Below are 15799 nucleotides of genomic sequence, written 5' to 3'. Positions count from 1 at the left end.
TATTGCTCACCCAGCGCACTGTACGATAAAGAAGACCGGCATATACATTATATTACTGCTCATCCCTCAGCTTTGTGCATAATAAACATCTGCATGTTCTGAATTTACTACACAGCACTTTCAAATGTGGATTAACACTTGAAGAGAAAGTATGCAGAGTTGACACATAGTCGAAATTGTTCCACTGTTGACTGTCCGTCCGACTCTGACTGCCCCTCTGTGAACTGTAAACGGTGCGGCAGCTCATTGCAGAAGAGTTCATTCATCTTCGTTTCCAGAATGGATTTGTTAGTTGCCACCGCAGCGTAATGAGGCGTTACAAAAAAAGAGAGAACAGCGACCATCATCATCAAAGAAACCAAACCCGAGCTAATGACGGTGGAATGATACAGGTAGCTGGATGCAAAGCGCCGGTTCACTGTTATGATTAGACGGCACAAACGCATCAAGGCCACACATTCATCTCATATTTTTGCACGTTCGTCAATAACCATTTAAAATCCCATGATTAAAAACTCAGCACAAACACATCCTCAAACTTTGAGAGTTAAAAGAAATTAGATTGATGTTTTAAAAAGGTTTTTCATAATTCAACCTTGGATTAATAATTTAGCCGTCTGGAGCTTCCTCAGACGCTCATTTAAGGCTCCACAGAATGTTTTCCTTCTCTTGTTTTATTCAGTAGTTTTGACCATTGAATCTGTGACTTGGTATTTGTTCCCCCCTGCTGCTGTTGCGTTCAATACATAAAAGGACTCATATTTACAAGCTTTATTTGGATTTTTAAATGCTGTGTCCAAGGGAAGTTTTATATTTTCTACTCATTTCAAGGCGTTATAAATCATTGAAGGACATCTGATGACCGCGTCTTTGTACTGTTCCCCCCTAAATTTAAAGCCACTTAGCTTTATCTCTGTCCTTTTCCTGCAGCTCTGAAGGAGAACAGCTCAGAGGTCGTGCAGCCTTTTCTGATGGGCTGTGGCACCAAAGAGCCAAAGATCACCCAGCTGTGTCTGGCTGCCATCCAGAGACTCATGTCCCATGAGGTGGTGTCTGAGGTGAGGACCATGAGAGCTAGGCTGATATTCATAATGCTGACATATTCATTCAGCGCGCTACGGCTTCTGTTCAGAGATGTGTGTGAAGAAATGGAGATTAGCACATGATAGCACTATAACTAGAGACATCAACCGCACTTTGTGGACTTTGTAGCTCCATGTTTTGCTTAATGAATTCTAGGCTGGTAAAATATTAAATAGAAATACAAAATAGAAATATGTTGGCATGTCTCGTCTCACAATACTATTTGTCTAGCATAGTTTTTTATCTTGTCTTGACTTGTTCGGGTCACTTCTGAATTTGAGTATAAATGCATAAAACTGCAGAAAGACACAGCATCAAATAGTAAAGACACCTAGACGGTGTTAAGTTGCACTAGTTTTTCATTCAGGTTTCATTTCCCCCATCTACATTTCGCCTGCGGTAAGGTGGTTTAAACAAGTGAAATCAATGAGAGGCCATTGCTCTCAGCTGGATTCATCACCTTGTGACTTCGTAGAACGGCACAAGGTGATTATTCAAGTCGATACACACGTCCTTGTAGTGAATTTTTTTTTCCTATGTAGTCATTAAGAAAACACATTTGTACAGAACATGAGCATAGAGAGTATTTCCTTGTAGTGTCTGATTTGCTGTGTGCTGGAAGCCATGTTGATCACTTACATACTGTAGCTATTTGTTTTTCCAAGCCATTTCACCTTTGTCTGCATCAAAGATTAGTTTTGTTTAGATATTGTGAATTGTCACAATTAATACACGACCGCTGTTGATTCTCACTCGCCAGTTCAACCAACCTCTGAATAAATGCATACTGATGAAGACGTCAATGATGTCCTTAAGCTAATGTACGTTCAGTGTGTGCACGCTTGCAAATTTAAGTTCACTTACCACCCAAGGCACATCCTTTCTGATATCCAATTAATTCAGATCAATACAGGAATCAATGCAACTCATTAATTCACAATCAGACAATGTAAATGTCACAATTTTTAATTTAATCCTGTAACTGGTGGCTACATCTGACAGGTGCCAACCCCCACACCTCCCAGGGTTAGAGTTCCCTTTTCAGGTTTGCACAACCACTGAATCTTAGGCCTGGAAAAAAGTGTTAATAGGCTGTTCCAGTAGTTTGGCATGGTCTGTGTTTACATTGGCAGTGTAATAATGTCTTAACCACAAATGTATTTTAATGTAAGCTCATGTGATGAGTAAAGGGTTGAACCTTTTGAATAACCCAGCTGGAACCAGACACTCGATCAGAGCTGTTTCAGAGCTGGTACCCTGGAGCTGCTGCACAACTGCCTAGTTAACAAACCATAAAAGACTGTTATAAAAAGCTTATTGAGCCGTCCCGTGCTTTCTATATTTTGATGTCAGGTGTTTATTTAATTAGGTTAACATAGGTTTCTGCCTTTGGCAGGGGAGTCTCAGTGCTCCACACTCTCAGAATACAGCCTCTCAGAAGACATGGCAGGCTACTTGGCTTAATTCTTATCAAACCATTAACCACTTTTCTCTTTTTTCTGTTCATATTATTCACATTTGGGTTTCAGGTTATTATCATTACTTAATTGCTAGTTGTTTTTATTTTATATGTCAATAAATTCTAAAATATTATAAAATAGTTTAAAGAAAGATTCCACTCCCCAAAATGACATATTCACATTGTTTGCTTTGTCTCAACAAACAGCCGATATTCAACTTACACTTACATAAAAAAGGAACATCCTCACATTTGAGAAGCTGGAATCAGCCACTGTTTGTCTTTTTTTCTTTATCCATGATTATGGAATTTGTTTATGTATTTGATGTCAACTGTCAAACAATGTTTCAGTGCTAATCCACGTCAGTTCATACTGTGTCATATGTTCACTCAGAAAAATACTGACTCTAATCAATATAATCTCATTGTGGCCTACTTGAGTGGGTGGTGGTTGAATTCCTGGTTCAAGGGCAGCTCAACATGAGTGTGCGAGGCAGATTTCTTAGCTAGTCTGAAGTTTGGGGAGTTTTTCTTGGCCTTTAAGATAACTTTTTGTCTTTGTTTCTTTTTATTTTTCCATTTTCTTTTATAGTGCCCTCTGCCAGCGTTCTTTATCCTTGTATTCGGGTGGCTGTTATCACACTGTTGCTCCCAACAAACATCTAGAACATCCAAGACATCTAAAACCACACACTTCACATACTCCACAACACACACATTTTCTGATCCACCGAGCATTGTGACTCCTCTCATATCTCCGCCAGCAGCACTTCACCTCACCAGCAATCTAAACTGCAGGTTTGAAAATGTACCTGCAGTCCTCACTGCTATTGATTTTTAAGGTGCCTCTGGAGACAACCAAATCAAATAGCTTGTCATGTAGAGAGAACGTGGTGATTGTTAATGTTGTTTTGCTTCCTTGGGGAAGGAGAGGGATCTGTTTAAATAACTTAAAAGGACATGTTGTAATCGGACAGAACGGACACTGAATTGCCTTTCACCGATTGTGGCCACATTAGGTGACGCTCAACATCAACAACAAGACGGTTAACATTCCCAAATCTGGGCATCAGCCTCTGCAACGGAAACACTACACAGTAAAATGCGTCACGGTTGTTGCTGTTGGTTGATGTCATGACACACAGCAGAATCAACATTGGGGCGAATCCTGAACCAAATTGCATCAAAACCCCTGTGGAAATATTTTTGGGAGTTGTAACATAAACTCTACGAACATAGAACGTAGCTGTGGATTTAGAGCTGAAACAAATAGTATTAGACAGAAAATAATAATGCAACTTGATGATCAGTCAATTATATAAGTCATTAATCAGAATCATTACAACATCCAATTTTTAAAATGTGAGGAATTGCTGATTTTCTTCATTTAATATTATTGTATATTTTTTATGTTTTGGTTTTGGGCATAAAGCAATTCTGTGATTGATTTATTAATTTAGTAATACTTGACAGATTAATCTGTGTTATTTGCAGATCTAATGTTGACAGCAAGATGGTTGCAAAAATTCTCTATTTATCAGAAATAGTCCTTGATTTCCCCCCCCTCATTATCTTTAAAGGAATTAGCCTCCTGTGACCCGAGCCAGTAGTGCACAAAAGAGCAGAGCTCAGAGGGGTTGCGTGATGGGTAGTTGTATTTTGGACAGTTTGAACGACATCCTCTGTCACTTACTGTGAGCATCAAGTGACATAACATTAACTGGCAGCTAGAGTTGGTGTTACTGAACCCTGTGATGTTGTGGCCCCTAAGCAGGCAGCACCAGCTGATCCCAACAAGTGTGCGTTGTTGTGCACGTATTTGACTTCAGGTTTTGTGACCTCAAGCTGAGCTCTCACATGAGTTTTCTTTCTTTGACAATCTAGCAACTCATACTGTCCCCTGAGTTGACCTGCCGTTACTTCTGTATGCGCATATAAGAGCACACTGACAGATGGTCAATAAAATTGAGCTGCGATTTGAAAAAGCTCAGTGTAAAACATTTAAGTTATTTGTGTTGACAGGCAGCGGCAGGGAACATCATCAACATGCTGTGGCAGCTGATGGAAAACGGTTTGGAGGAGCTGAAACTTTTACAAACAGTCCTGGTCCTGCTAACCACCAACACAGTTGTACATGATGAAGTACTTTCCAAGGTATGAGAACAACACACTCCTATATCACACTAACTGTTTATATACATGTCCTGTGTGTATCTATATGTGGACTCAAGGCCTTGCAGGTGTTCTTAGAACCCAGTTCTGTTTCTCAGTGAGTCATCTTCCATTTATTATTAAACTGTGGCTATAACTTTGTATTATACGCATGAATGAACATATTTGTAATGTCCTTGCAGCTGCATAACACACTGCCAATATATATGGACTACCAGGCTCATTCTGATATCTAATTTTCATTAATGTTACAGGACATCAGTGTATTGAAAAGTAAAAAACTCTGTATGAAGTCACCACATCAATCCTTGTAACCTGTAATGGCTGATTTTATTTTACCCCCTCTTGAAGATGGACCACAAATGAAACTCATTCAGATTCAATTTATATGATAAATATGTGTGTGTTTCATACTTCTTTTATCTTCTGTCCCTGGCCAGGCCATTGTGCTGTGTTTCCGTCTTCACTTCACCAAGGATAACATCACCAACAACACAGCAGCTGCCACTGTCAGACAGGTCGTCACCGTGGTCTTTGAGAGGATGGTGGCTGAGGACGAGCGCTTCAAAGGTAAGAGGAGGTTGGTGCTATTTGAGAGAAAATGAGGAGTCCATATCATGATTCAACATTTATTGAGTCGTCTCTACTCTGAATGAACACATACCATATTGATTCACTTATTATAGCTGTTTTAATATCAATGAGCTGCTTAAATGTGTAACATATTAATTGTACCCCCCCCCCCCAGGCATTGTTGAGCAGCCCCCTCCTGTCCAGGGAAACACCAACAGGCGTTCTGTCAGCACTCTGAGGCCAAGTGCAAAAGATGCATACATGCTGTTCCAGGTATGTCCACCAGGGGGCGGCATCCTTCTACACAGTTGTAATGTCCTCTAGTGAAACCTTTGGCTGGTTTTAAAACATGACTCATGATCTCATCGTCTGTGCACTAGAGGCAAGACGTCAAAATTGTTCCCCACAAGTGCAAATTATTACAGATATTACCAACTTTGAGTTTTAAAATTTAAAACGAGTTAAATGTAATTACATCTCTTTCCAACTCTGAAATAAAGGCAGATTTGCAAGAAGTGATTCAAAGAACCCTTGTCTCAGAGTCCCTTGGCAGTCCTCACCCACGCTGCACTTTTGTGTCATCATGCTTTTCCTTCCAGCAGAGCTCAGTGACTACACTCTTTCAACCACTGTGATGTGTGACATGTGGGACATAACACTCCATTGTTTCAAATGCTGTTGTGTGCGTCCTTGCAGGATTTATGCCAGCTAGTGAATGCAGATGCCCCCTACTGGCTGGTGGGGATGACAGAGATGACCCGGACATTTGGCCTGGAGCTGCTGGAGTCTGTTCTCAACGATTTTCCTGGGGTATTCTTAGAGGTACACGCAGCCTTACATGTTATGGCTAGTATTATGGACACCTAAGCAGCTAAAGCGTCTTCCTAAAATTTCCTGTGTGATTTTTGCCGTATCATGTATTTCTCTTCTTTCTACCCCCTGTGTATTTTATATCCTCTTAACATCAGAGATTATGCGGCTCAGTGAAGTGACACAAATACTCTACAACAATTGTGTGTCTTAGCGTTACTGTGCTTGATCAGATCCCAGCATCCCTCACTCCCACCCTCTGTTTCCTACCCAGCACCAGGAGTTCAGCTTCCTGCTGAAGGAGCGGGTGTGTCCCCTTGTCATTAAGCTCTTTTCCCCGAACATCAAGTTCCGGCAGGGCAGCAATAGCGCCGCCTCACCGGCTCCTGTGGAGAAACCTTACTTTCCCATCTGCATGAGGCTGCTGCGTGTGGTCTCAGTCCTCATCAAGCACTTCTACAGCTTATTGGTAAGGGACCAGTCTGCAGTGATGGTCTACTGGCCAGACCTGCTGCCTGATGGATGCTTTTTAAGTAAGGGATTTTCTCCAGCACAGCTGATACACTAAATCGATCTGGTCTGGTTAGCATTGGATTATCAAGTTTTGCCTTAGTTCTGCTCCAGGCACTTTAATGAGCTTAACTGCCTCTTAGTAATTAAACATTGCAACTGTTTTTATTTAGTGATATTCTATCAATCCTTCAAGTGAGAATTTTTGCCTGTCACAGTCAAGAAGTGTGGTAAGCCACAGAATAGCTTCATCAAAGAGATTAAGGGATTTTGTCAGAAGCCAGCTTTCAGTTACAGGACAAAGCTGGCCAAACATCTGTCCCAATCACATGTATGTGTGTGTGTGTGTGTGTTTGTTTTGCAGGTGACTGAGTGTGAGATCTTCTTGTCTCTGCTGGTGAAGTTTTTGGATGGAGAAAAGCCACAGTGGCTGAGAGCGGTGGCTGTGGAATCAGTCCATAGACTATGTGTGCAGCCTCATTTATTACGGTAAATAATATTAAGCTCTACAAAACCCACCACACATTTTATTTCATGAGCCTCAAACCTTTGAAAGGTCATTTTTTTCACGTCTTTCATAAATGTTAACTAGTAATTAACAACTGCATTAAGTGAAAGACTGGAGGCGTTAAACACTTGATTGTTGGTAATCATTCCTTAATGACCTCAGCTGGCAGCCAAACACTGCAATGTATCTGGTCATTATATCTGAATGTTTCTATAACTGCTTATTTATCTGCCTCTTGATAAAACAACGGAGGTCAGGCTAACATATATAGCACCGCTGTGGTACACACTCCTCTTCTATCCAAATAACGTAAGATATTATTATGCAGCCTTCTCAAATCTTATGATTTATTCTGTCTTACGCTGTCAACAGGATATTAAATGGTTTGAATGGTATGAATGATTTTTTAACCATGCCATCGTTATGGATCTAGGATGTTGGTCTAAGATTCAATCCCAGTGTTGATGTCTGTAGTCCAGGTTGTAATGTATTTGCAACAAGTTTCATTGTAGGAGGTGTAGACGTCTATGGCTCCATAAATTGAGGGTGATATTTGCAGATTAACATGCCAGTGTTTAACATATAGAGTCTCTTAAAGGCAGCACGTTAGCATTCTACCAGCTGCTGCGCTGGTAGCTACACATGTCGGCTCAGCTTAGCCTGATGAAAACTGAGGGAAATGTGGCAAAATGGATCTGAGCCGGAGACGAGCAGAGTCTGAGTCCCAAAATGGTGTTTTTCTGCACTAAGTCAGAACCCAGATGGCTAGTGTCTGGCTGTTTCTTTCTTGCCAACCTCTCACCACAAAATGATGTGTTCTTTTCCTTTTTCAGTTCATTCTGCCAGTCATACGACATGAAACAGCACTCCACTAAGGTATTTAGAGATATTGTCAACGCCTTAGGCTCCTTCATTCAGTCCCTCTTCATCGTCCCCAATGCGGGCAACACTGCTGCCGTCAGTGCACCTGCTGGTCAGTAAACGGACACACAGTACACAGTATTTTCTTTTTATTCAACAATTAGGATTTCTGTGATCATGAAAAAAGTCCATTCATTTTCATGTGTCCTTAAAGTTCTCTAGATGTCAAGGAATTGTATTTTTATTCATGTATCATATTCTGCTTTTCCTGATTCTTTTCCCCCCCCAACGCTCTGACTTTCTGTCCAGGTGGCTCAGGTTCAGGAGCCCAGGGTGCAGCACAGGGCGGCCCGGGGACAGGAGGGGTCAGCGGCAACCTGACCACCCAGGCTGCGTTTGAATACCGCGGTACCTGGATCCCTCTTATGACTGTTAGTGTCCAGGGCAGCGCCAAGGCCACCTAGTAAGTACTCTCACCACACCACACAGACTTAAATACTTCACCTGCCTGACTCCCTTTACCAACTGTCTTTCATGTGTACACAAATTGAATTGCTTCAACACACAGAACAAGTGAAGAGTTGTAGGGATTACTGTCTCTGTGCTGCTAGGCAGCATAAATATAAGCTTGTATCATTACTGTAATATGGTCATTTGTGTAAAGAGAGGCAGTGTTTAGATGTCGAGATGGGACTCTTAAAAATACTGATAATGTGGTACACACACAGACACACACTTGAATTTATGGATGGATATTACAACATTTATAATTTATGGACAAAAATCAGTTCACACAAGCACACACACACTTTAACCTCCATCTCATTTGCTCTGTCCCTCCAGTCTCGAAATGCTAGACAAGGTAGAGCCCCCGTCCATCCCGGAGGGCTATGCCATGTCTGTGGCCTTCAGCGCCCTGCTGGACCTGGTGCGGGGCATCACCTCTATGATCGAAAGAGAGCTGGCCATGGAAGAGGAGGCAGCTGCTGAGTTCAGGGAGGCTCATCCTGATGAGGAGTGGCAGCCACAACCTGGTGAGAACGGACAGTGTACGGAGGAAGATGAGAGCAGGCTCTGATAATGCAGTGAAGTGTAGGATATAATCCAGTCAAATTAAACATGAAGAGATGAGGATGGTGGAGGAGGTGCTGCGAAGTGAAAAGCAATATCTTATGGGGGGGAATATTCAATGTTTTTTTCTGCATCATGCCAAAATCATCAGGATTCTGGATGGTAGCACGTCTATGTGGCCAGTAGTGTGCCTGTACGTAACCAAATCAGAATCAAAAAACAGAGGCGTGCTCTCTTTCTTTTCCCAAGTGATGACGTCTAAAGTGAATTGAATGAACTCACAGATGCTTTGCGTTTCTGTATCAGGAGCCCACCTGGTGTGGGAGGAGATGGTCAGTGCCTGTTGGTGTGGTCTACTTGCTGCTCTGTCTCTGCTACTAGATGCCAGGTACATGGGCCTTCAAACATAATCTTTCTCTTATACCAAACAAAAGTTTTGTAATCAGCCTTGATGGAAATTATGTTAAGATCACCGCTTACTAATTATACATATATGCATACTAAGTGTACACTAACATATGACACAAGAAACGATCATTTCCATAGACAAATAGATATTATGAGATGTTCTGGATATCAGACTACATTATTCTGTGTTTTTCCCTTCTCTTCAGCACTGATGAGACAGCCACAGAGAACATCCTGAAGGCAGAGTTGACCATGGCCTCGCTGTGTGGTCGTCTGGGCCTGGTGACGCCCCGTGATGCCTTCATCACAGCCATCTGCAAGGCCTCTCTGCCGCCACACTATGCCCTGACGGTTCTGAGCAGCAACGCAGCGAACCTCTCCAGCAAAGGTACGACTCTTCTGTTGAGAAGGCCACTTAAAGTTACATTGAAAACACAGTGAAAGCCTAAGGGGGCCTGTTACTTTTCCTCTTGCCTGCACACACACACACACACCTGTAATACCTGAATAACACTGCAAAGCAATTGGGGCTGATGTTGGTATTCCTGTTTTAATGTAGGTATCACAAAATCCAATAACTGTACCACACACAGCCCCCCTTTGCAACCCTGAGAATGGCCTCTGGTCATGTGTATTTATGTTAAACTAATGAGCATTTCTCATCTCCCATATGGTCTGATGTGTTTGCTGCAAACATGTAAACTGTTGGCTTTCTGCCTGCCCCTATTGTCCTACTCCTTTTTCACTGTGGCTTCTAATTAGGAATACCAAGAAGGATATGTCTGGGGAATGTAGATGCACACACACACACACACACACACACACAGCTGCTCTCAAACCAACTGCACAGACATTCATTATTTGCATATTAGCTTGTTGAGAATAAAGCCAGCAAATTGGGTCCCAACTTTCGATGTTTGCCTTGGAGTTAATTAAGAGAGCTTTTCTTGCATGTTGTAAGCTTGTTACAAAACCTGTTTGTGTCTGTTACTGACTCTCATTGAATGATTTGACTCCTGTGTGTGTGTGTGTGTATGTTTGTGTGTGTGTGTTCTCCACAGCCTACTCTATCCAGGGCCAGAGTGTGCAGATTATCAGCCCCTCCAGTGAATCTCATCAGCAGGTGGTGGCTGTGGGGCAGCCACTCACTGCTCAGCCGCAGGGCACTGTGGTGGTAAGGACAAACATACTCACATAATTATGAAGAAGCCATGGTTACACGTGATATTTGATCATTTAATTAATGCAGCAGTCTGTTGCTGCTTGGTAGGGCAAACACTGTGAATACTCTCAAAGAGAGCTGTAGTCCTGACTCCCTAACTCCAAGGCAACACAGAGCCCAGTTGAGTGCAACTCAAGACCAGTCCAAACTGTGACTGTGTCCGGACTAAGGCCGGGTATCTTTTAAAGAATTACAAAAGTAGAGTAATTCATTTGATATCTTTTCTCCATGCTTGACGAAGTGCTTTATCATGTTGCTCGTATTCCCAATTTTTCTGCCTTTAATGCATTTATTTTCATCAAACGCCTCAGGCGTGTGAGTATAGCCATACTTTTGAACGTTTTGGTGGTATCTCAGCACACTGAACTGACAGCTCCATCACATACACCATGCTTGACTTCACCACCTCAGACTGTCTGGATTGTAGCTGCTGCAGTGGGGGGGCCAAACACACGCTGCGTTAAAGCAAAGAATGCCTGCTGTGATTGGTTATGAGCAAAACCATACCAAATATTAATTTTGTGTAGAAAGGATCAAATGCAGGTCGGATACTACTTGGTACCGGGCTATTTACGCAACATTAGTCACGACCAGAAGAAACTTAACAAGACAAACCTTGAATTATAATTTGTATAGCATCACATTCAGTATTGTTTTAGTCAAGCATGGTTAGTTTTGGTGTATAAGATATAGCCCAAAGAATCGCTCAATCCTGCCATGCATAAAAAAAGCAGTCTCATCTGATGTTTCTCTGAGCATTCACACACAGATGCACACACAGCGTCAGATAAAATAAAATGCAAAGCAAAGCAATTTGTTTACCAGGTTGTATGAGTTCCTAATATGCACAGCATGCACAACATTCTCTCTTATAATAACGCCCACATAAAAACAGACACGGTCTCTCTCAAGGCACCATTCAGGCAAGGAACGACTGTTATGAACATAGACAGGGCAGGGGAGCCTGTGCATTTAAATTTCCCTTGAGGGCAATAACATGTCTAAATACATGGGCAGTGTCCTTGACCCTAACCTGGAGTCATTATGCTGTTATTAGAATTCTCCCCACAGTAATACTAATGTTAACATTGGTAGTAATATTACTATTGCAGTTTTTATGTTGTTGTTTTTGTGTGCATTTATTTCCCCACCTTCTTTTTGTTACCTTGGTCGTGTCATCTGTGACTGTTGTACTTCACAGATAATATAATAGCTCATAATTTTAGTTAACACAAGTTTAGTTTGAGCTTTTGCTGCCATTCCACTCATTGTGATTTTCTCTGGAGAAATGTATCGGCTAAATGCATGATGACATCAGAGGTAAAATGTACTTAAATAACTGTCTGTTCCACTGTCAGCTGACTGCCAAGAACATCCAGTGTATGCGAACCCTACTGAACCTGGCCCACTGCCACGGGGCCGTGCTGGGCACCTCCTGGCAGCTGGTACTGGCTACGCTGCAGGTACTACTACCACCTGGTACTACACATTTAACCCCACAAATATATGCACACGCTCTTATCTAATTAAACAAGGCGAAATAAACACTCCCCATTCTCTCTCTTTCTCACACACACACACACACACACACACACACACACACACACACACACACACACATACTGTAATACAAACATGCATAAATGTACATTTGCACTGCTTTCCGAACCAAAATGTGTTAGTTAACCTGTTTTGAATGCTTTTTGTTCATGTTTTGTGAAACTTTTAGAAACATGAGTTATGAATGAGTTAATTTAATCAAAAACTCGTTTGCTCGTCTTCTCATTTAGGGTGAATAATCATCTAACATCGTGTCAGTGTACATTTTACGACCTTGTATGTGGATGTAGATGTAGATGTAGTTTCTCCTCTTGTCAACCTCAGCTTCTGTCTTTCTCTTCCAGCACCTAGTGTGGATCCTGGGGCTTAAACCAGGGTTGGGCGGTGCCCTAAAGCCTGGCCGAGCTGTGGAGGGACCCAGTACGGTGGGTTTTTTTTTTTTTTTTTTAAAAGAAATGTGTGTTGAGCATGTATTGTACCATGTTTTTCACCTCCGCTAACTCGCAGCTAACCGTTTGTGGTTGTGTCTTTAACCTAATCAGGTGCTGACCACAGCAGTGATGACAGATCTGCCCGTCATCTCCAACATCCTGTCCAGACTATTCGAGAGCTCCCAGTAAGGACCAGTGTTTTGTCTCTGAAAATGAACACTCATTATAGAAACTCATTATGAAAAATATGCATTATACAATTTGTATTTTTTGTTTTCTAGGTACCTGGATGATGTGTCCCTCCATCACCTAATCAACGCTCTCTGTTCCCTCTCCCTGGAAGCCATGGAAATGGCTTATGGAAACAACAAGGTAAGGGCTTTCTGTATTAGTACTAGGTGAGTTTTGTTAAAATGTTAAATGTAGGCTAAGAGTTGCACTTCATCCAATTTTACAGGAATTGGATGTTGTTTTGCTTGACTGCAGTAGATAAACATACTTATGAATTTGATTAGCAAGGTCAGGGTACAAGGCATCCGGTATTTATGTATGTTTCTATTTTCTTGTCTTGGTTTAAGGAGCCATCTCTGTTTGCTGTGGCCAAGCTGCTGGAGACTGGCCTTGTCAACATGGATCGTATAGAGATCTTGTGGAGACCCCTAACGGGCCACTTACTGGAGGTACATCTGTGACATCTATTTAGAGCTCCATCCCACAATACGCGGATTAATAACGCCACATTTTATTCAAACTCGATGAAAGGTGAAGCTCATAAAAGTGGTATACTCTTGTCAACCACGGCCACACAGTAATCCTTGCAATCAGGTCAGAGAAGTGCAATTTGTTTTATTGGTTAGAGTTTGGTGAGACTGCATTTCACCCAGTGCAATAAGAGTACAAGGAATTGGACCTGTTAAACACTAATTGTCACTATTTCCATTGATCTCATTGGAGATGTCATTGAAAAGTTTGGAACCAAACTCTCAACGATAATGAAAGCTACAACCTAAAAGAATGTCAAAATTGCCTCCTTCTGCTAAACCCTTTTGGTTACTTTACACAGTACCAAGGCTCTAATAATGCATTTTTTTCCATGGAGTCTGGATCACACAAGCCCTCAAAATGAAGTAAAATTATAGCTGCAAGCGGCAACGCAGAGACAGAGCTCCAGTTTAGTGCTTTAGAGATGGAGCATGGAGAAAGAAGAAAAGTTGAACTGCATATTAAAGTTTTTGATAAAAGCAGAGGATATGCTAAAGTCTCCTCTTAGTTCTTACATATTGGTGAAACGTACAAAGTACGTAGTATTTTCAGCTGAATTTTATCAAAATGAATCTTCAATATTTTTTAAATTTAGATGGAACTAGTGCAGTTATTATATAATGTGTATCACAGAGAGAGAGACTGTAGATGTATCCCTGATGATACTACATAAGCATAAAAAACTTACTAAACTTACTAAAAGTGTATACTACACTCTCTGTAGTCACTGGCACCTGATGGCCCTAAGAGGATTCTTGTTTTCTGTGTGTGTGAAGGTGTGTGTTAAGAGGTTTTCTTCACATTTTCTTTGTCTCCCCTCTCTTTTGCACTCCTGTCTGTTTTGCAGAAGGTAAGCTCAGATTCCCTCCTCCATAATCATTGGCTCTCCTACCTTTTTTTTTTTTTTTTTTTTCCCCCCAGTCTGTTCTCTCTCCCTCTCAGTCTGGCATCAACATGTTGAGCTGAGAGGTCGCTGTGTCAAAATGTGTCCATTCGCTCCGCTACCAGTGTTTGACTCTACATTTTTGTGCACAATTTGCAATGTGAAGCTCTGATTTGTCACAGAAGCAGAATATGACGCTTGCACTTGCAAAGTACTCTTAATGCTTAAATAAAAATGCTGCTTATCTTTCTTTGCAGGCTTGTTCAAATTCAAATTCAGTGCTGTATATTTTAAAGGGATTGTGACAGTGACATCACTTTTATTATGTCTTTATTACACATGTACATTATGATACAGATCGACATTGAAATGTGAGGCGTTAATGATCATGCAGGGCTATGAAAGCCAAATTGATAGATAGATACACATGGACCATGTGGGTTCTGAAGGGGCACAGCCACAGTGTCTACTTTGGATTCTGTGTATGCTTGTAAATAATCCAAAGTTTTCCAAAGTCTGACTCCATAAAAGTAAAAATTTGTTTGACAGACCTCCCTATAGAGCAAAGATGATTTATTTGGGTCACAGATGAGCTTAAAATGTGTGTTTTTTTTTTTTTTTTTGTGAGACCCTTCAAGCAGAAGAAGTTTTATACGACACAAGTGTGCTTTTCTCTGCTGAGCCTGGCCGCTCCATGTGTATCTATACCAGATTTCATGATTACACTGTCTGTCACAGCATATCCTGTTATCACAGGGGATCCCAGTCTCTATCACACAGTCTGTGGTTTATTTCACCCACTTGTTTCACACCAACCCACTGTGACCACTGCTGGGAAACAGTGCTCTGAACAGCCGTCAGATCTGTTGTTGTGCGCATGTGTCTGCATTTGTGTGTCTATGTGATGTGTCCTGCAGGTCTGCCAGCACCCAAACTCCAGGATGAGAGAGTGGGGGGCCGAGGCGTTGACAGCGCTCATCAAAGCAGGCCTGGCCTACAAACACGACCCTCCACTGGCTCAAAATCAGGTAGCTAACACTACAGGTGTTTGTAGTCTAAAGCAGAAAAAAGCAGAAAAACAAAAGTCTGTGCAAGGAAATTGTGTGCATAAAACAGTGTGGAGCTTAAGGTAAGCAAAAAAAAAACATTTTCACTGTCACCTCTTCGCTATTACACCTTCTCCATCATGTAACCATTGTAGGCCGGATAGGCAGAATACTCAGGAGTATTTTATTAGATAAATGTCTTGTTTGTCTTCTCTGGGTTTCACTCCTTAATATTGGTTGTTTGTAATGCTGACATTTAAGAAATACCCTGCACGGTTACATGATAGATAAGAGTGTGTGCCAAATGCTTAGAACGTGGATAGCAGAAATGTCACTTTCTCTTGTCACTCACAAACACAGTCTATGACCTTTAACATAGTCCCTTTCACATATGCTCTGCAGCCCTGAACTTATCTAGACATTACCCAGAGGGACTGTAT

General features: G+C 41.6%; 1 protein-coding gene across 2 annotated transcripts in view; it reads left to right on the top strand.

Moving 5' to 3' along the window:
• mon2 (MON2 homolog, regulator of endosome-to-Golgi trafficking) overlaps positions 1-15799 on the top strand; it is a 35706-nt gene that overhangs the window by 8108 nt on the left and 11799 nt on the right. For both annotated transcript variants that reach the window (XM_070830860.1, XM_070830859.1), the window contains exons 3-21: positions 931-1058; positions 4565-4696; positions 5155-5284; positions 5463-5560; positions 5984-6109; positions 6372-6566; positions 6972-7096; positions 7949-8088; positions 8286-8439; positions 8820-9010; positions 9354-9435; positions 9662-9843; positions 10517-10629; positions 12036-12140; positions 12582-12662; positions 12780-12853; positions 12950-13040; positions 13247-13348; positions 15231-15341. In XM_070830860.1, coding sequence (XP_070686961.1) covers positions 931-1058; positions 4565-4696; positions 5155-5284; positions 5463-5560; positions 5984-6109; positions 6372-6566; positions 6972-7096; positions 7949-8088; positions 8286-8439; positions 8820-9010; positions 9354-9435; positions 9662-9843; positions 10517-10629; positions 12036-12140; positions 12582-12662; positions 12780-12853; positions 12950-13040; positions 13247-13348; positions 15231-15341 — 2360 coding nt within the window. The remainder of the gene's footprint in view (positions 1-930; positions 1059-4564; positions 4697-5154; positions 5285-5462; positions 5561-5983; positions 6110-6371; positions 6567-6971; positions 7097-7948; positions 8089-8285; positions 8440-8819; positions 9011-9353; positions 9436-9661; positions 9844-10516; positions 10630-12035; positions 12141-12581; positions 12663-12779; positions 12854-12949; positions 13041-13246; positions 13349-15230; positions 15342-15799) is intronic.

Source organism: Pempheris klunzingeri, chromosome 5, assembly GCF_042242105.1.
Source record: "Pempheris klunzingeri isolate RE-2024b chromosome 5, fPemKlu1.hap1, whole genome shotgun sequence".
Lineage (NCBI taxonomy): Eukaryota > Metazoa > Chordata > Actinopteri > Acropomatiformes > Pempheridae > Pempheris > Pempheris klunzingeri.
This window is presented reverse-complemented; position numbering and strand designations above follow the sequence as displayed.